The 21,592-nt window shown below is 47.3% G+C and overlaps 1 protein-coding gene across 5 annotated transcripts in view; it reads left to right on the top strand.

The window, feature by feature from the left end:
- Positions 1 to 21,592, top strand: part of SLC8A3 (solute carrier family 8 member A3) — a 113,971-nt gene that overhangs the window by 69,047 nt on the left and 23,332 nt on the right. For 2 of the 5 annotated variants that reach the window (XM_032112367.1, XM_032112370.1), the window contains one exon: positions 21,134 to 21,240. The exons of the other annotated variants lie outside the window; for them this stretch is intronic. In XM_032112367.1, coding sequence (XP_031968258.1) covers positions 21,134 to 21,240 — 107 coding nt within the window. The remainder of the gene's footprint in view (positions 1 to 21,133; positions 21,241 to 21,592) is intronic. 5 annotated transcript variants of the gene reach the window in all.

Below are 21,592 nucleotides of genomic sequence, written 5' to 3'. Positions count from 1 at the left end.
TCCTGTTGTCTGACCCAAATGCAACAACAGCCTTCAAGGAGGGTGTAATCTACTACAGACTTCCCTTTACAGCCAGCACACCAGATTGTGTACCTATTCTTAAGACAAAATAACAACAAAAAAAAACCCTTTCTATCTTTGTGTGTAGCCTTGTCTTATGAGCTCTTGCAAATCAAGCGAAATACAAGGCAAAGTTTGACTCCTCCTTGCCCACATGTTACTAATGTTTGAAAAGCAGTGAAGTAGAAGAGATGCTTTTGCAAGGGGTGCAAAACCCTGTAGAACATTCTCCAAGCCTTGGGCCCAGCTCTGAGTGCTCCACTCAGAGAAGCAAGCTGCCCAGTTCTCAGCTGGTAAGTGTAAAAACATGCCTGTTCAGTAAGTTCAGCTCTAACTCAGGTGGTCCTGGCTATACCAGGTTTCTGCCCAGGAGCCAGCCTCACCTGGCTGAGAGGGGTTCATTCCTGGAGCAGCCAGGGGAGCCACGCATGCTTCTGATTTATGGGGTGGTAGTTTCAGCCACCAAAATCTCTCTGGACAATCTGATTGAAGGCATCTGGTTGAAGACCCTACCAGTGTTCAGGCATCCTTTTCCATCCCTAGGTGCCATCTTTAGCAACCCTTTTCTAAGGGTTCTCCCCAGACAGGAGCCAGTAGCCAGAAGCTCTGTGGTGCCAGCTGGACACCGTGGTTGGGAGCCACAGCTCCTACCTTAATTCTTCCTTTAGTTCTCATCTCATTGGCATGCTGCAAGGGTAAATGCATGAAAGCATGTGAGACATTAGGACATGAGGGGTCCTGTAAGAGACCATATTGCTAGAAATGACTGTGGCCTTCCTATTCACAGCAAGCCTGTAAGTGCTGCCAGCAAGCCTCATAATTGATAACAAGCAGAGGTCTAAGGTTCCGTGGCTAGGTTTTATCACTCTTGACAGATCTGCTGACTTCTTGGTTTGTGAGAGCCGAGGACACAGCAGGGCTCCTGTAATGGACTAAGGAGCTGAGCCGACCACAGCCTTCATTCGGGTTATGTGCCACATGTCCCTGTCTCAGTGTCCTGCTGCTGGACACCCTCCTGCCAGCAGAGAGAAGGTCCATGGAAGCCAAGCTTGTCCTGTCTTGACAGCTTCATCTCCTTTACAGGCAGCTCTCTGCCTGTCTCTGCACCATTGACTAGTCCCATGTTGGTCCTCCTGGGGATCCAGAGAATCTTGCACAGGAACTCCTGGGAGTGGAGCCAGGAAGGGTGGGAAGAGTAGAAAAATGGGGCCGGTGTCCAGGAAGGCTGCCCTGCCAAGAGCATCCCTAAGGAAAAATCCTGGAAAGGGAGAGAACACGAAAAAGCATGGAGAATATCTGAGGCCAGGTGGCTGAGCTGCCTGGTGAGGTGGAAACCTGCCAGAGTTCTCTGCCTCACAGTGAGGTGTGAAAACAACCCATGTGCAAAGCCTGTGGGAGTTGCTTTGGGGCCAAAAAAGGTGTTATCTCGTTTTGTATATGTAGTAAAGCAAGATTTCCAGTCTGTCTGGGAATGACAGCATGACTGGAGGAAGGCAGGCAGGAGAGGTGGTGCTTTGGGATGTCCCCTCTGGGGCATCCTCTCTGCTCCCATCCTCCAGGGCAGGGCTCTGGGCTCTGAAGGGGAGTCTGTGGGACAGGTTACATGGTTCCAGTTCCTGCAGTGTGACTGCTCATCTCCAAACATATTGTGCTTTTCAGATGTCCTTGGTAGACTTACCTGGGGTCTTGCTCTTTAGAAGAGACCAGGACCAACTTTGTATTTCTTAAAAGCTAGCAACTGCCCTTGCTGTGAGACTGAGGTCAGTCTTACAGGAGCTTGTCTCAGGCTCTCCACAGTCCTGGTGAGGACTGAACAGATGTTTAAGAGCCTTCTGAAGGGCTTGGCCCATTAAGTTCCGTGTCTTGCCATTTCCTGCGGGTTAGCGTTTGTTTCACCAGGTTGTATGAACTTGTTTAGCAAGGTGGATGGTTATAGGACAAATCATCTCTCTGTGTGCTGCCTTCCCTATGACTGGAGCAGCAAATATAGTGAGATAATAGTGGAATATATTGTTGCAGCAAATCTTGTCAGTTTCATCTTAGGTTGTCTGAAGCCAGAGCTGTGGTGGAGAGCCCAAGTGTTTCCAGAAGAAATTGAGAATGCCTTCTTATTGCTCTTACTTTTAAGTAAGAAGTTAATTAGCTGTTTATGTTGTTGCAAGCTGTGATGGCCTAAGGATATAAGTCTCTAGGGAGAGGAAACTTGAGCCCAGCTGATTGGTATGAGTTCCATGGAAAAGACAATTTAAGGCAATAGAAACCTTTTTATACAGGCTCAAACAGAAATCCCAGTTTTGAAACTGAGTATGTTTTAGGCACAAATCCCACGTGTTAAGAAGTTCATAGAACAGTAGTAGTTGAGCTAGTAAAGCATATTACTTCTTTTTAAAAACTTTCCTTCTATTTATTTATGCATTTCAAGTGTTCTCTCCCCCATAATATTGAAGTGTTTTGAAATATTAAATACACTCATGCTTATGACATGCTTCAGAGGCAAAGGAGCGCTTGTTCCCATTTTACACGTGGGGAAAGAAGTGACTTTCTTAGAGTCACAACTGAGGACACTCTCAGAGGCAGAGCAAGGACTGCATGGTGGCATCCCCAGTACTGGGGGATGCATTTCCTTTGATTAGGGAAATCTAGGTTAAGCTAAGGAGCTTGAGATAGACGAGGCCTCTGCTCTCTATGTGCCATTCATAATTTAGCTCCACATTATGGGGAATGATAGTGGATCATGCTGTAATTTTAAATGAAAATTTGCCTTCGTGTAGGTAAAGGCGTGGACTTGGCTGACTTCCCCATGCCCCGCTGGTGCTGCGCTCCTGCATCACAGAGACCTCCTTTGATCAAGAAGATGCTGAACTAGCTCCTCCTTTGCATTGTCATCTGTCAGTGCAGAGAAGGGAGTATACAACTTTGATGGCTGCTCATTTATTTCAGAACTCAGTGGGGTGATGAGATTGGGTTTTGAACTGCATTGCTGTACAAGGCAAAATGACTCTCCAGGCCTATTTCATGTCAAAAGTTATTTTTAGTAGAGTTCTCAAGGGAAAGGAGAAAAATCATGACATGTGACCACTGAGGTTCAGACTACAATATCCTGAGAGAGCAGGTTTGTATGGTCTAACCTGTGCATCCATCACCTTTGTAAAGAGGAGATGGCACAGAGACCAGAATGAGCTCCAGTGACCAGCTGTACTGAATTGGCATGAGCTGTGGTGCCACAGGGGAGGGGAGATCTTGCAGAGCCCTCTGTGTGCACCTTGGGGGAGACTGATGGTGAGGTGACAGCCTCGCAGCCTTGTGTTGTGAGGAGCAGGGAGGAAGAAAGGAGGATACCTGAACAGACAGTATTTTTGTTCCAGCTTGATGACCACAGGTGGTCAGGACTGGGGCTGCTGCTGTGCTGGAGATGTCTCTGCCTTAGCAAGTGGCTATGGACAGTTTTCTGCACGGGTCCCTTAAACTTTCCTGGTGCTTTTGACATCTCATTTTGTGGTAACAGATTTAATGCTGTGTGTAATTTAACACAAGCCATGTTTCATCCTAGCAGCAAGCCCTTTCCATGGGGCAAAGATGATTTTCTATTATGGTTTGTGAAATGCCTCTTGTTGTGTTTCGGTAGGCTTATAAACATGAACCTGGTTTAGCAGGAGAGAGGTAACAGATGGGAGCTAATGTGTAAAAAATCAGCTTCTATATCAGGGTTCGGTGCCTCCAAGTGATGACGTTTCACATCAACAGGAATGGCTTGTTCTAGAGAGAGGGGTACTTGGGAGACTGCTTTGAGTTGAAGGATGTCTGAATACAAGGACCTGAGCAGAAAGAAGAAGAAAACAGTGATTTTTAATTTTAACATTCAGATATACTGGCTTCAAACCATGTTTGGGTGCCTGGCTGGGTGGTTTGATTTAGGGGTGCCTTTGTTCAGAAGCACCTGATATTGCCAGAATTTTCAATAAAAAGCAGCAGTTCTGAGGGCCCTGATTTATAAGTTCCCAGTGCCAAATACGTAGATTTGAGCAGAGGTTGGGCATTTCTTTTTCCCATGATATTTTATCATGCCTCAGTTTCTCAAGACTGAAGTGAAGATGTTGCTATATACCTTTATTTTTTAAGTTGCTTTTATTCTTGCTAGTACTTAGATAGGAAGTAGTGTCTCAGGACAAGGGGGAATATCACTGTGTGAAGGAAATAAGAGGAAATTCCTGTGGAAAAAAAAAATCTGCATTTTGGAAAAATACTGTGTCTTTATAATGGAAACTGAGATTTTGGTCTGTGACACTCAGCAATGTCACCTTCTGAATAGCAAATTTAATCTGACTAGCAATAGGCTAGCTTGTCCAAGGTATTTTCCACATTTCACAGAAATAATCCATGGATCCATAAACACCTGTGAGCCACAGGACAGCAGCTGCTGATCTAGTACTTAGAGCTCTGCACACCAAAGTGGGGTTTTGGCTGGCATACGTCCTTACTCTTGCACACAGCGTATGAGGATCAGTATGGAGGAAAGGAGGCAATAATCTCAGTTTTATTCTTCTTTGAAAAGCCATGCTTGCAATGGTTTTTTTATCCCAGATTTTTCATCAACAGTGTTGATTTTTTACTGTGTTTCCCCGCCCCGTGCAGTGGCACAGAAGACGTCACCCATGAAACATAAACCAATACCACTTCCTCTGTGACCTTAGCTGTCCCCAGGTCTCCTGACTGTACCGGCCAGTTCTACCGCTACATTTTGTCAACTCCATGAGAAACCCACTTTTTGATGAAAAAGTTGTTTATAGTATTGGTAGACTGAAACAGCCTCCTTGATTTATCCCTGTTTCAACATTTCTGCCTGTGGGTGACAGAGTTTAATTAAGGCTGACTAGGAAATATTTATTCTCTTGGCGGAAGTAGGTCCAGGTTTGTCTGTTAAAAATACTACACAGCTTGCCTCTTTGACTGCAGTTAACTGAACCAAACACTCCACAATTTTATTAATATCAGCAAGGAAAAACTCTCAAACCCCACCGCCACAAGCTTTTAACTGTGCAGCTTTCCCCCAGCCAAGGAGCACTTCTCCCCCCAAGCATCCCTGTCCCCTGCATCCCGGTCCCTGCCGAAGTGAAGCCTGTTGCCATGGAAGCCTCATTAAATCTGCATCTCGCCTGGCCGGGGCTGCAGGGGCTGCGGCTGTATTTTTAGCCGGCGGTGGTTGCATAAGGGGGACCGGGATGTGCCTTGTATCTTGCCTTGATGGAAGTCTGCCAGGAACCAGCACCAGCCAAAAGACATGTCCTGCTCAGGGGAGCTCTCTCAGGCCAGGCAGCCCTTGGCAGCCCCCAGTGTTGCTAGAGGTGAGCACGGGGAAGATGCAGCAAGGCAGAGTTTGGCTTAATGGCCAAGCAAGCTTTAGGGTGGTGGCATAGTTCTGCCGGGGGCTCCAGAGAATGAGGGTCTCTTTAGATTAGACTAAAGATAAGAAATCTGTCTTGACTTGAGCAAAACCTTAACACCTGGAGGGGTAGGAAGAAACTCATCAGAGCGCAGCTGAAGAGCAGCACTGCACTCCTAGCCATGTACATTTTGGGGAAAACAACGCCACATCTAAGTGCATACACCCCAGAAGAAGAAAATGTAGCTAGATGGTGTCACAGATGCTCAGGGTGAATCCAGTCTTGGGTGCAATGTTGCCTAAATCCATTTTTGGAAGGACTGGATTTAAGCCCATCTCCCTGTTTGACAAATACATGACACTGAATGATCTGAAATCTGCTCTTACTGTAAAAGCAAAATACAAACACACCCCAAAAAACCAAACCAAACAAAAAAATACTAAAAAAAAAGTTAAAGAAAACCCCCAAACTGCCCCACATGTTTGTTCCTTGTCATTTCAAATCAGAGTTGCTGGAAGTAGAAGACAAAAAAAGAGGTTTTAGCATCTCTGCACTATCAGGATTTCTTGGCTCAAAACATGGAGCTAGGCGCTCTCTCTCTCAGCACTGAATCCCAGCAGTGCTAAATGTTCCAAAAATCAGATTTTTGTCCTGAATTACACCTGGGCAATCTTTCAGTCTTTAGTGGGTCTCACAGATAGCCAGGAGAGCCTTGTTTAGCCTGCAAAACTATTATTATTTGTGCTGAGGCATGAGAAGGAAGGAGTCCAGCTTGACTGTAAACGAATAACTCTTGCCTCTAATAAAAGCCATGTCTTTTGTTGGAGGCTGTGAAAATTTGATCTGGAGCAGCTGGGCTAAAATTAAACAGAGCCCAATGCTGCTATCCTGTACAGTCACACTCTGTCAGAGCAGAGTCATATGTGAAGCTCCAAGGGCTAGTAGGGACTGTTACTATCATTGCTTTTTAAAGAGATGGCAATATTATTAGTAGCCTGTTTTGTCCTTCTTCCAGTCGCAGATCTCCAAATGCCTGTCCCTGCAGGAGACACCAACTGGTAAATAAATGTTTAACCACAAAACCAAAAAAGAAAACAATAACCTCAGAAAACCCAAACCACCAAACCCATCATGATTTCTATTTTGCTGTAAGTGGGATGCCACCTGGTTGTCTGTAGGTAAGTATGCCTGACAGAGCCAGCTTTTGCTGCTGCAGGCTTCCTCTGGCTGTAGAACATCTCTAAGTCTTTCATGGGGAGTTATTTCCAGCCTCAAGGCTGGCTTCACAGACCTTTCTCAACACTAGGACCTGAAAAAGGTTTGCAGGAGTTCACAGGGACTCCTTTACCGTTGTAGGACATGCAACTCACCTTCAGTGTTGCTATGAGATTAGGCCAAGCAATGTTTTGCCCAGGCAGCCTCATTTCTCCTGATTCAATATCATGATTGTGAGTCTTGCACAGCTCAAGTGAAAGTAGGCTTTTCAGACTACTTCTAAATTATTTCCTCTGACCCTTGCTCAGAGCCTGACTCTGGTTTCAAAGACGCAGCCTGGTAAGCTCCTGCTTGGTAGCACCCACCAAACGAGAAGGGCGCACATCGGTACCTGGAGGGCCCAGGGCACTCCTCGTTGGGCCCTTGCAGCAATGATTGTGCAGATGGACAGAAATAGCTGCTGTACTGCAGCCCGGGGCCAGCGCCACTCCAGCAGCAGCCCCGGGTGCCAGGGGTGTTCCCTGGTGGCCGGAAGGCCAGGCAAGTGCCTGGAGAGCCAGCGATGGGGGGAATCTCAGTTGTGTGTTTCATTCCCATCTGCTCCAGCTGATTGCTGCCTGTGAAGCCAAGCAAGTCTGATATCCTCTCTGCTTCAGCTCTGCTTCTGGAGAGCAAAGATAAGTGCAGTCTACCCACAGGTGAGAAGCCAGGGGAGAACCTCAGATGAATGAGGTGCACATTCAGGTCTAGTTTATGGCTGATTGGCATCAGTTTGAAGGGCTTTTAACATTTAGGGTTTCTTTCTCAGCATATATTTTTTTCCACTGCCTTTCTAGGGTGGCAAAGAAAGCATGGGGCAATGCGATGGCAAGGAGCAAGGGACAGCCTCTGAAAAATAGAATAAGCCACTGATAAACACAGACAGACACCCTAGTAAACAGACAGAGCAGAAGGCTCCTGCTCCTGCCAGTCTCCCTGGTGTGTAGCAGTCTCCTCGTAAGAGCACTGACCCTCACTGCAGGGCACGTGTGAAACGAGCTGGAAGAAAGCAGAGGCTGGAGCAGGGAGGAAGCGGTGCTCAGGCACCAATGGCATTGCAACCCAATTATGCTCTGGCTGGGCAGAGAGCTGGGATGGGACCTCTTCTCAGAAGAAAATCAAAATCAGCTCAAAAAAACTCCCTCACACCTTTTCCTTTCTCTTCAGAAGATCTTTATCTTGGGATTTCAAGTCCTAAAAAGTTTTCTAGGTCCCATAATGGGCAAAACTCTTGATTGAGTCATGACATTGCTTTTTTTAAAGTGAATGGGCTAGGAGGGCAAAGAGGGAGCCCATTAAACAACAGCCCTTCCTCTGACATCACACAGGATTCACCTTTGTGAGGTTTTAGCCTTCAGAGCAGTTGTGTCTCAAACCCTGAGGACATGTTTACTGATGCTGGGGTGAAGGGTGCTGCTCCTGCCACCAAGCTGGATATCATATTAGGGATGAGAATGATTTTTTTCTTATTAGTTGCAGTTCCAACTGCAGATGGAGACAAGTATGTGAGACCAGCCCACAAACCCAACATTCAGTGAGTGTTTGATATATGGCAGAGGGCATCAGAGTTGTGGCTGGGCTTTGACAGGACCAGCCAACTCATGCAGTTGTTCAGTGGCGTTACCAAAACTTGGAAGGCAGAAGACAGAGCATCATTTATTAAGGTCTGAGGTGTTGAGGGTGTTCTAGTGAGAGGGCTTAGACAGCAAGAACAGGAACAAGAGTTGAGGGGCATGTTGGAGTAAGGGTAGGCTAAATTTTTAGGATGGGTGAAGGGCCTTGGTACTAACTCTTGCCACATAGAGAAGACAGGAGGAGATTCTTGCTTGTCAGCCAGGGATCCCAGGACGAGTTTAGCTGTCTCTCATGTGGGTCATTTAGCAGCTTAGCTAAAAGCAGATCGAGGGCAGCTCTGCCAAGGACTTGATGGTGCTGGTGCATGAGAGGCAGTGTGCACTCCCAACCCAGAGAGCCAGTTGTGTCCTGGGCTGCATCCAGAGCAGCGTGGGCAGCAGGGAGAGGGAGGGGATTCTGCCCCTCTGCTCTGCTCTGGTGAGACCCCACCAGCAGTGCTGCATCCAGCTCTGGGGTCCCAGCACAGGAAGGACATGGACCTGGTGGAATGAGTCCAGGGGAGGGGCACCAAGATGATTAGAGGGATGGAGCACCTCTGCTGTGAGGAAAGGCTGAGGGAACTGGGATTGCTCAGCCTGGAAAAGAGAAGGCTTGGGGTGACCTAATTGTGGCTTTCCAGTACCTGAAGGGAGCTTCCAAGAAAGATGAGAGGGACTTTTTACAAGACCATGTAGAGACAAGACAAGGGCGACTGGATTCAAACTGAAAGAGAGTAGATTTAGATTAGATATTAGGAGGAAGTTCTTTGTTGTGAGGGTGGTGAGGCACTGGAACAGGTTGCCCAGAGAACTTGTGGATGCCATATCCCGGGAAGTGTTCAAGGTCAGATTGGATGGCTCTGAGCAACGTGATCTAGTGAAAGGTATCCCTGTCCACAGCAGGAATGTTGGAACTAGGTGATCCTTAACATCCCTTCCAAGCCAGGCCATTCTGTGATTCTGCAGGAGACCAGCTGGGTGAGTGAATGCTGTGCAGGCCACGGTGTGCTTGGTCTGTTGGATGGGGTCATGCCAGGGTGCAGCACTCCCCCTGTGTGGCTGAGCCAGGCTGTCCTGCCAGGGCCCAGGCTGTGGCAAGGCAGGGAGGAAGTGCGGCAGCCCGTCTCCCTTCGAAGCTGGGTCATTAATCGAGGCTTGAGGGTTGCACTGCTCCTAGATTTAACCCTTCTGAAGCACTCTGGTTCACTGCAAAGCTGGCTAATGACGTGATTTTTGTTCCATTTATGGACAAGGAGGTGGTTTTTTAATGGTGCAAAGCTCTGGATTCTGAAAGTAAAAGCCCAGCAGGGCTGGCCTCCTTCTGGGAATCTGCAGCTTCTCCCAAGGCATGAGCTCCTGGAAATTCAGAAAATGGTCCTGTTTGGTTTTCCCAGTGTGGTTTTTTTTCCTGTAAGAAACAAATAAAACAGCCCCAAAGAGTGAAATGAAAATGTTGTAACTGAGTATCCTTTGCCCTATTTTCAGTGCTACAGAACAGAACTGTGAGCCTGATCAAATGCACAGGGCCTTGGATAAAGATGCAGTATCTTGGCTCTATGTAAATGGTTGGGTATCCAACTTCGATTTTGCTGTGGCAATTCATTGTGCTGCCCCTTATCTTGGTCACAAGAAGCCTGTGACCGAAGCCAAAGCACCCCAACTCCAGCTCCAGCTCCTTTTGTTCATATATAATAATTGTATCTGCGGTGTGCAGAGCGGGCTCGTTTCAGGCTGGCAGCTGCACAGTGTTGTTTGCAGCTCATTAATTTCCTACAGATTTCTGCCTTGCTGCTTTGGATGTAGTGCAACTCCAGTGGCTGAGTGCTGAGTGCTGTCCTGCAGAGCTGAAAGCACTGTCTGCGTGGGTGTGTGGGAAGAGCAGGGTGAGGGAGGGGACAGAGGGACTTGTGAGGCTGGTATCTGGAGGCGTCTGTGATGGGAAAGTTGGCTTTGCTCTTCACCCTTTTTGATGTGCTTTGAGCACTGAAATCTGTGGATGCTGTCACATGCAGGAGCCAGAAAAGAGAGGGTGTTGAGATATCCCAGCTTCCGTGCTGGGGACTGGGGGGAGTATCCTGACCCTTCTTGAAAAGCTGAATTTCATTGCCGGTGTTGTCCCAAAATAGGTTCTTTCACCTGGAATGCAAAAGGTCAATCCATACACTGAGATGAGGTATTTGACTGATTTACAGTTCTGTGCAGAAGGGGGTGCTGGGTGACAAATCCACAAAGCTAGCACAAGGACTATAAAAACTTTTCACTATTTATACATTTTAGCAAACAAAGGCATTAATGTTCATTGGCTACAAGTTACATAGTGCTCTTATTAATTAGTATTCTGTTGTCTATTGGTTAAATTATTTCAGTCCTCCGCTCTACCAGCTTTTCATTACTTCTCATGCTAATTAGTCCACATGTTCAGTCTTTCTCTTGAGTCCATTGGTTTCCTGAGTCAGTGCTTCATGAGTTGGTGGTTGCAACCTCCCCATGTCAAAATTACCTTTTGCTCAGTCAGAGCTGATTTTAGCACAGTTGCTGAGTTGGTTTTATTAGTTTCTTCCTTATCTTGGGATTTCTGCCAGATGTCCTTGTGGCCTCTAAATCCTGCATTCTTTGTGTCCACTATCAATAGTACATGCTTCTCCCCAAGCTTTGTTAACCTCCCTCTGGGTTTGAGATCACTGAAGCGTGTCAAGCCCCAAACTTTTAACAAGCAAGTTCTGTCAACAAGTAATTTATCTTTCTAACACCTGGACATCAGCAGTGTAGTAATTGTAGGACAGCTCCTTGTCTGCCTCTGCTGTTGGCAGCAGAGACAAAGCCGCCCCAGCTATGGCAGGAGCTGACCAAGTATGGAGTCACTATGAACTTAAAAGCAGCATGGCAGCAGCAGGACATTCATGGAGTTCCCAGAGTTCTGTTTTGGCAAGATCAGGTCAATGGGGCCACACTCTCCCAAAGGAGCAGTGCTTGAAGGCCAGCCCCTTGTGTGTCTTCAAACCTGCCATGACAAAGCACTGAGCAATGTGTGGCAGGGTCATGCTGTGAGGCAATGCCAGAGGCTCATTTCGGCTAACAAGCTCCAGCAGTTCTTGCCCTAGGAGGAATTTAAAGCCTTCCCAGGCTGGCGAGGGTTGTTTTGAATCTAGTATTTCTCATTCCTCAACTTCCTCTCCCCCTCTGTCCCCACCTTCTCATCCTCACCAGCATCTCCATGGCAACCCTGTTGCTGAAGAATAGAGAAGACATCTAAATATAGCTTCCAAATCTACATGCCTTGAGTGAAATGTCTAAAACCAGGGGTGACAGCCAATGACAAGTGTCTGTCTTGCAGGTGGAATTCAGGAGCACTGTGGTGGGACAGGGGGTCCCCTCCAGCTGAATCCTAGTTTTGTGTTTGCTCAGGATATCTCAAGAGACTTTGAGGTAGTCCAGCCTACCCTGTCCTGTCCAGAGCACTCCCGGTCCTGCACCCTCTCAATCTTTGGAGCCATTCTCTAGAGCAAACAAAAGATCTCTAGTACTTTTTCTTGGCCATTGATACTCATGATGGACTTTGATATCATAGGCATTTATTGTGGTGCATTATACTCAGATGGAAGCAGTAAAATTCAAAGACCTTTAGTAAGGAATAAATGTCCTTCCTTCCTTCCTGCTTTCTTCTCTTCCTCCCTTTCTCCCTCCGTCCTTCCCTCCGTCCATCGCTCCATTCCTCCCTTCCTCCCTCCCTCGCCACAGTGTGGTTGTGGCTGAAGTTTTGCTCCTTCTAAAATTCCTTTCTAAGAGGAAAAGGGCACAGAATCTCCTCACTGAAGCTGTTTCCCTGGGAACCTGCCCAAGGTAGGGAAGAGAGAAATCTCTATGCCCAGGGCCCTGGCGATGCTTTGCACCTACACCAGCCTGATACCCACCTCAACTGTCTGGTTTCATGGGCTGCCAAGTTGAATTATTGCTTGTACCAGACATGTACTTATTGTACAGACCTCAACAAACAGCTCCAGAGGCTGTTGAAATTTTGTCTGCTCTCCCCTGGCCCTGAAGCATCAAATCTCATAGGGTCAGCAAGAAGAAGCTGACTTGGAGCAGGCCAGACGAGGGCCCACATGTGTCTGTACACACAGCTTCAATATTTGAACCCAAGCAGCTTTATTAAACTGAATAAGGAAAAGAAAACCTGTGGAGCTGGGCTGTTATGCTTGTACAACCCAACTTAAATAGCTCAGCTGATCAGCAAAAGGGACTCAGCTGAGAGGGGGGGGAGGTTTGACAAGCTCTGATCTTTCCTTTTTTTTCAGAAATTCTTAAAAACAAACTGTGGCATCTTTCCTTGAAGAACCCTGTATATTAGAGTATTTTATCATGTTTCAACTAAGTGAAATATAGAGTGCTTTGGATATCTTGTCTGGCAGGGCTGACTGCATTATGGAAGCTCACGGAGCATTCTTTGGTGCCTCCCTACCATGCTCTTTCCAGCTCTTCAGGGCTTCCAAGTTGAGTGTGAGACATTTGCCGTTCAGTAGCTCCAGTGGTGATTCCCATGGCTGACACATGGATATACCACATCTCTTGAGCTGCCCTGAATAACATATTAGGCACTTAAGGATTTTTTTTGCATGGCACGGAAGTGCTTAATGGGCTCACTTGCAACTTAGCAGCTTTGATTTCTCATTGCTGGTGCAGTTATTTACACTGGTACAACGTAGGTGTGAAACACTGTCATGTGATGTTGGCAGCGTTTCATGTCTCTTGGCGCTGTTGGGTGGCAGTGGGAAGCGAGGGCTGGGCTGCTGTGCAAGAAACAGGCACAAACTGAAAGATGAAGATGACCAGAAAGACAAAGAAACTCCTTTAGTGTTGTCATCTGGGATAGAGGAACCACAACAGGCAATTTTTTTTTTTTTAATTTGGATTTATCTTTTTAACAGCTATCACTATAAATCTTTCACTGGTAACACTTTAAAGTTTTCTTATACAAGTAAAGACTAGAAAATACAGCTCTTAGCCTTGGCTATGTCCCTTTAATTATCATGTGTCAGCTACTAAAGCATTTTCAATAGTTCTAATTGAAGCATGAGCCAATTTACTAATTATCCAAGATTACGTGGGGAATACACAAAGGGAAGATGCCTTTCCGTGTCAGTATTTCCTCCTTTATGCCTTAGGAGATCTGGTGTGATGGGAACAAACTACACTACTAACAGCCAACCAGGCAGAGCCCCTGAGCTCCTGGTGGTCCTGCACATTGTCCCACACAGTCCTGGGGAGCAGGCATGAAGGGTCACACAAGGTTTTGGCCTGGGGTTGTAGTCTCCACCTCAGGGTACAGCCACTTCCTGCACAGTGTCTTCTCCAGTGAACCTTTTCCCCTGTGCCTGTGAGCTGCTGGAGCAGAGCTGGATGTTTCTGGCCCTGGCTGTTGCAGGAGTGGAGCAGAAATCCCTTGTGTGCTGCATGTGTGGCAGGGATAGAGGTTTGCAGAAGGGCTCTGGGTCTCCTGGGCCGGTCTCAGACCCTGCCTGTGCAGGAGGAACAGCAGGGACACAGGAAGCCGCTCCAGGGGGCAGTGCCAAAGGCTTCTTCCCCCTCCTGCCTTGTCAGTCTGGGTGGACATTACAAAGGGCTTTCTAGGGGTAAAGAGTTGAAATATGGGGAAAGATTGTCCAGTAAACCATCTTTATAATGTGGCTTTTAGGAAGCAGTTGGGCAACACCTACTTGTCAGGAATGGCTTGGTGAGAATGGCTCTGCCCAGAGGCAGGGTGGTAGTTGTTTGCAGACCTATTTTCTGAGGTCTTTTAGTTCCCTTATGACCTAAATAGACTTCAGCAAGGAAGAGGAGGTGCCCTGCCGAAGTGCACAGCTCCTTCAAGTGGGAACCACGTCAGATGAAGCAGAATAAGTTGATACTCATATGAATAAGTGATGCTTCCACCACCATTTCAAGCTCTCTCTGCTCTTTTCCCTTATCTTCTTTCTGGCTGCATCACTGTATCATCTGCCACCTTAGGAGTTCAAAGCAAGTAGGGACTGTCCCCTATCAAGTCCCTGTGAGAAATAAGGATCACAGGCACTGCATAGATATATAAACTAAAGTATGCAAGTATCAACTGACTTGCTTGTATGGCTTCAGGCTTGACAGGAGAAATACATAGGTCATATAGTGATTAGCTCTGCAAAGAGGCTTGTTTTAATGAGAAGATGATAGTTATCTGATAATTTATCAGCTGATTTTAATTAAAAGATAACTAGTTACCATCTGGTTAGCCCATAAGCCAACTTGACAACAAAAGAGAAAACACGGAAGAGAAAAAACTCAATTTCTGGGGATAGCTTTTGACTGTGTTACTTTATAGCTGACTGGCTGGTCGTGAAACTGTTCGGGCTGTCCCCCATGTGCTTGCTACACAAAGTAGGATAACTCTTGCACAGCTGCTCTTCCAAGGTCCTCACCAGCAACACAGCCAGTTCTTGGAAACTGGCCTGCCGTGGCTTGTCTCCAGCTTCTGCACCAGTACGAGTTCTTCTGTAACTCAAACATCAGCAACATGCACATCAATGATCTGCTTGAAACTGTGTTCTGACAGTTCATCTATCCTGTTGACATCTGCTTAGTTAATTGGTACCAACATCTAATCTGACCTTAAAGGCACCTTCAGTTCTGACCTTTCTGCTAGAACAAACTGTGACTATTCCCAGTGGCTGCAGCTGGAGGCTTGAAAAGCTGTTCCCCCTCTCCATAATCCCCATGGGAATCAAAAAATATTCTTTCATAAACAGGATCTTAAGACCAATGTGCAACCTGCCTGTATTGGTCATAATCTGGATAGGTTCTTAAATTACCATGATTTTTTCTTGAAATTAAGATCACTCAGCATCTCCTTGGTGAGTTTAGTGAATCTGCTTTTGGATCTAATGATTCTGCCCTTCAAACACTTCCTGTCTTTGTCTGTCCTATATGACTGCATAATTTTTGGCTTTAAAATTGCTCAGTTTGTTACTCTGGGTTATTGATGCACAACCTCATATAACCATGGACATCAAATCAGGCTTCTTTTGCTGGCTTCTTCACCTTTCCTGTGAGCACTGTCACATTGCTGTGTTAAATATCCACCTCCCAGTGAACTGGGCAAAGACAGATCCCCACTATTCATAACCTTATTTAATCCCTTCTGGTTTGCCTGAAGCACACAGCATTGCCAGCCAGTCAAAGCAGGCAGTTTTCCTGCTCTCCCCTGCACTAGGTGGCATAATCTTGAGTCCTGTGTGGAGTTTGGGGCACCACAAAGTAAAAAAGGCATTAAGCTATTAGAGAGTGTCCAAAGGAGGGCCATGAGGATGGTGAAGGGTCTGGAGGGGAAGCCATGTGAGGAGCAGCTGAGGTCACTTGGTCTGTTCAGCCTGGAGGAGACTGAGGGGAGACCTCATTGTGGTCTTCAGCATCCTCATGAGGGGAGACGTCAGGGCAGGTGCTGATCTCTCCTCTCTGGTGACCAATGACAGGACTTGAGGAAAAAACATGATGCTGTGTCGGGGGAGGTTTAGGTTAGATATCAGGAAAAAGTTTTTCACCCACAGGGTGGCTGGGCACTGGGACAGGCTCTCCAGGGTAGTGGTCACAGCACCAGCCTGACAGAGTTCAAGGAGCATTTGGACAATGCTCTCAGGTACATGGTGTGATTGTTGGGGTATCCTGCCCAGGGCCAGGAGTTGGCCTCAATGAGCCTGGTGGGTCCTTTCCAACTCAGCATATTCTATGATTCTATGACTTCTCTATGAAGTCTTCTAGCAGAGCAGGTAGGCCCTATCTGTTGCTTCACATTGAAACCCCAACCCTGTGCAGAGCTCTGGGGAAGAGTCAGACTGGTACCACATGCTTTGAGCTTCATGCTGCAGGAACCTGCACCCACAGCAAATCAGATGAAGATGTGGGTATATCAAGATGTGTCAAGAACACAGTGGCTTGATCCAAGGTGTATGCACTAATGATTCACATTAATAAGTGACTGAACATCTCCTGGTACATTTCACTGCCCCAGGGATGTTTACCTTGCTATGCTTTTCATCCTGGCTAACAGCATCCCACCAGGGACTCTAAACTGTGCCCTTGCACAGCCCTGCCTGTTTCAGTGGTATATACTATGTGACATCTCCTGACTTGCACTGTTTTTAGAGCTGTTTCACATTCCAGAGTCACACAGACACACACAGACACATCCTCTTAACCTTCTCAGCAATAATTCCTGCAAATGAGAGCGTCCGCACAAAGAGATACTCAGTATTTTCTAGCACATTAATCAAATAACCATCCAGTTGTTGCCTTATGTGTTGGAAGTGGACGTGTTGTCAAATAAAATGATTTTATAGATTATCTTCTGTACTTCCCAGATGAGGAATTTAGGAACATCATGTGCACAAGGTCCTTTAGGAGAAGATCGATGTCTATTCATTTTATCTTCTGTTGCTTACTCAGGGAAATCTCATTCTTAATGTTGCTCCCCAGAGGAGCTTTTCCATCCCTAACTTCTAAAATCAGTGGTTGTTTCTAAGTGCATATTGTAAGCAGAGCCTGGACTGCATTCATCTGAGGACTATTGGGTGGCAGCTTGCAATGACCTCAGAGAAAAAGAAGCAAGTGAGCAGCTATCCTGACCTCTGTATGGCCAGGTGTTCCCTGGGAGTGCTGGCTTTTGTCTTGTCCTGCTGTGTCACAGGCCAAACTGAAAGCATTGCTCAGTCTGCTGAAAGCTCCACCGAGGCCTGAATTAAAGAGCCCTTCCCATCACTGTACTCATGCAGGTGTTGAGATCGGACTGTGCTGTGGCTTGGTGCTGGCAGTGGGGTTTCGTGTTTTGCAGAGTGGCTCCTTGCTGCCAGGAGAGGTTTTTGGGTGGTCTCTGTTGTTCTCTGCTTTTGAGCTGTCTGAGTATGTCTTGGCCCCAGTCAAACTGTCAGAGACAGTGGGGAAGGCTGCAAAGTGTCACACTTCATCGTGTGAAGTGGCCAGAGGCTGGGGAATGAAAGCTGCTCAGCTGAGCAAGGTAGGCTTCAGATTCCTTGCTTCCCATTGTGGTGAGCATGCCCATCAGGGCTACTGCACTGCCAGCCCCTCTCGTGCCTGCCTCTGCCTCCATTAATTTCAAGAAGCTGTCATGATGTTCTTGCAGCAAAATGTTCCCAAGCCTCCCGCTCCCACACGCTCTCTGCCTCTCGGTGTCCTTCTGTCACATCTCTCACATTAACGTGATGTCTTCCCGGGGCAGTGTTAAACTCCAGCTCTTCTCTCCATCCATCTCCTCTACTCTTCGTGCCTTCCGAGGAGGCAGCTCTCGGTGTGGCTGCAGGTGAGAGATGAGATTGTGTGGGAGCAATCGGTGTTTTGGCCTCCAGACAATTTCTGACAGCTCAGGACGCAGCTGTATTTATTGTTGCTTTCATAGGCCTGGAGAGGAGCGAAATGCTCGCAGTGGTAGGGAAGCTGCGGAGCGGGGGAAAGGGCAGCCCTCACCAGCCATAGCGGACTGGGAGGGGTGGCCTGATGGGCCACCACAACCCCCCCTCTGTCAGCACTGACTTTTCTGTGGTGACAGGCATGGGAGCAGCCAGCCAAGAGAAGGGCACTTCCCCTCAAGGGTGCAAACCCAGCCCTGTGCCCCTATCTGTGCAGGCTGCAGAGTGGCCCAGGAGCAGGGATGCCACTCTTCCCTCTGCCACAAAATCCCAGTGAAAGGTTAACCGCTCCCTGTTATGTGGCACTGGGTGTGTGAGCCCTCGCCTGCCTCCCCCGTCACTGCACAGTATTTGCCAACTTCTGCCCTGCTCCTTTCCTCTTTGCACAGGGAGGTCTGGCAATGCACTGACGCTGGAGCGAGAGCTGGCAGTGGCTGCAGTTTGGCTCCCATCACCCCCCATCCCACCCCACCTGGGTCCCCAAGCATCACCTCCAGGCTCCTGCTGTGTTCCCAAGGCTTTAATGGGGTGGAGAACCGGCTGGGCACTCACCACCTCTCAGCAAAGCTGGGAAGGTTGGGTGCCACCTTCTTTGGGATTCAGTCAGATGGGGAGAGGGGGTGCAAGGCCCAGCCTGTGTCCATGGAGGGCACCTGTAGCTTTGATCTGTCACTTTGATCTGTCCTTCACCTCTTGTTTAAGAGCTGAGTAAAAGGTCCTTTTCTCCTTAAAAGCTTGTAGCAAACGAGGAAACCAGGAATTTACTCATTGGTCACCATATTCAGACTCTCTTTTTGGAAAAGCCACCTGATGCTTGAGTATGTGGTCATGGTCCAGTTTGCAGCAGAGCTGAGTTAGTCTAGGAGCCCAGAATGTTTGCGTTCCTGACTCAAGGGGACCTGCTTTTGCAAAGCCAGCATTTTGCCATGCTAGCCTCTAGGGATCCCCAGCAAGTCTTTCTCTTTCTTGAACTGTTTTTATCTTTTTTTTTACAATAAAAAGAAGACTACTTTAAGGAAATCTCAGCACTGTGGAAGTGCTTAGTAGGGCACATAGAGTTCCTTGTGCTTAACAAAATGTGCATGCAGTGAGGAGAAGGGAAGGGAAGGGGAAGGGGAAGGGAAGGGAAGGGAAGGTTGTATGAAAGAAAACTCAAATGGTTTGCATGCATAATATTAACTGTATAAAGCCTTAGAATAGCTTTGTCACAATAAGCTGACCCCCAGGAAACAGGGTCTGTGGTGTTTTTTCCAAATTTTTGCAGACAAGCAATACCGAGTATTTTGAAGCTCCTAGAATGGTAAAACCATAAGCAATGGTAGTTATGAATAAGATTTTTAAAAGCAACCCACGTCTGGGAAGCACTGGCTGCTTTTGACAATCCCACATTCTGTTTTGTAGTAATGAGCAAGGAAAAGATCAGAGCTATGAATCAGCTGTAGGTTTACCTCAGCAAATTGAACAAGCTTTGCAAAGTATCAGGGGCCCAGATAACATCTGGTTCAAAAGCCAAATTCAACATCTCCAACAAAAATGCAACAAAAAAATCATCGTGATGAAGTCTTAACAGAGCAGCAACATTTACACAGGAGATATACCATTTAAAATCCTACATCCTTATGGCTGGATTAGCTGAGATTGAAGGAGTCTAGAGAGGGGAAAGGAGGCTTGCTGGCATTGGTGCAGAGTATGGGTAGAGCAAGCACTGGCAAAAATAAAGCTAATTTAGCTCAGAGAGAAGAACTGGAGGTGATTTTTCTTGCATACTCCTGCACTGGATAGGGTAGGCAGAGGTTGTCCAAACTCTACTCCTACCCCTATGCCATCATTTGAAAGACGAGGGTTGGGACAAAGATCAAGACCAGAGTCAGCACAGGGAACAGGATTTCCACGGCCAGAGTGCAGGAGCAATTATAACTTGAGGGTCAAATTGTAGGATGACCGAATAATTTTGTGGTCATTAACGGTATCAGTAGGAGTGCAAGCTGCAGTGATGATGCTCCCATACTGTGCTGAAATGGTGATTTTCCAGAGGCTGCTGGCCATGGCAGCATCCCCAGGGTGGGGATCACAGCGTCCCCAGGGTGCAGGGCTGGACTGCTTATTCTCTGAAACACTGTGGGATCAAAGATACTGGGTATATTTAATGCCAAAGGCTACAGGCTGAGCCACATGGAGATTTGAATTTGGGTCTGTTTTTCCAGATTATGTGATTGCCAGTCCTGCTTTTCTCTTCCTTCCCATTGCCAGTCAAGACTGATTGTGCACAGCGTGCACCTGGGGCTGATCTGACTGCTCACAATGGGCAGGAAGAAAGAGGAGGTTGTAGCTGCAGGGCCATGTGTGGGTACAGAGCTGTGGGAAGCAGGGGATCTTTCACTGGCAGAAGGGGCAACTTGCCTGGTTGCTCTTGGGGCAATTGTTTTGAGGTAAGGGAAATGCTTTTTATGTGGAACTGACTTCTGCTTTAAAAAATGCAGTTCCAGCTTGGGGTTGGGGTTAACTGGAAGTCCAGGAGCCCCAAGATGGCCAGCGTATGCCTGTTCAGAGGAGTTACATGTGTAGACAGTGTTGTATTTAAGAGGGTGTTACACCAGCTCAGAATCAAAGCACCAAATCTCTTCAGTCACAAGCAAGGGATGGGACTGCAGGAAACTTTGCAGCCACTGGGAAAATGAGGGGAGTGCAGGGGTCATTTTGAGCTTGCAACAGTCAGTGCAGCCTGGCTGTAAGGAGGCAGTGGGTTGGCAGAGTCTTTGACTTGTTTCTCTTGTTCCCCTTGCATGTGAAAGTTGTGGGACAGTAACCTCTGCATAGGGCATGCATTTGTTGTGAAGGAAACCATGGCACAGTGAGCACTTCTTTTCCTACAAAATGGTCCAAGAACTTGTAAGAAATTTGCTAAAGGAGAGACACAGGATCTGCTGCCCAGCTGCTCCAGCAGCCAGCACTTCTCAGAGCAGGCCAATGAAGCTGAGGCAGCAGCATGGTGCCAGTGGGGTGTGTGTGCTTGTGTGGCTGCTGTTGTACGTGTGTGTGTGTGCACAGGGGTAACAGGGTGAGGGGAGCCTGCCTCTCTGCTGGCATCAGACCTCACTGCTCACAGGATGAGCCCTGAGCCAGTTTGCTGGGGGATTGTTTTTGTCTAACTTCACTTTGTAGTTTGGCCTGCCATTCTGCCCTTGGGTTAAACAGAAAATTGGCCAGTGTCACTTGCAGAAGGGGGGCTTTAGCCTTTCTCAAAGGGTCATGTTGAGTTTGTTCAGTGGGTGAGAAAACTTTGACTCTCTAATGTACCCATTTAACTCCTTCCTTCCTTGACTTTTGCTTCTCTGTTCCCCTCTCACCTTTATGACCCTTATTATTTTTCCGTCCACAGCAAAACAGTTCACATCAAGGTAATTGATGATGAGGAGTATGAAAAAACCAAGAATTTCTTCATTGAGCTGATGAGCCCCCGCATGGTGGATATGAGTTTACAGAAAGGTGTAGTACTGGCCCTGCAGACTAACATTAACGTTCTTCTTTCCTCCTCTCTTCCATCTCCTTCCTCCTCCTCTCCTCCTCTTCCTCTGATGTCTCTCTGTCTCCAACTGCTCTTCCCTAAATACTGCTGTGCGCGCACACTGTGTCACATGGTACCCATGGGGTGGCATGGGGAGTGATGCTGGGGCTGCTGAGAGGCAAAGTGGTGAAGGGAGGAGAGAGAGCAGGATGGAGAGCAGTCCTGCTTGTCCATATTTCTGTGGTGACATGAGAGGAACCTTCTGCCATCCCCACTGGAGGGTCCAAACAAATTTTGTAGTGTCAGTGGGAAGATGCTGGCTAGAAACACATC

This window comes from Corvus moneduloides, chromosome 6, assembly GCF_009650955.1.
Source record: "Corvus moneduloides isolate bCorMon1 chromosome 6, bCorMon1.pri, whole genome shotgun sequence".
Lineage (NCBI taxonomy): Eukaryota > Metazoa > Chordata > Aves > Passeriformes > Corvidae > Corvus > Corvus moneduloides.
This window is presented reverse-complemented; position numbering and strand designations above follow the sequence as displayed.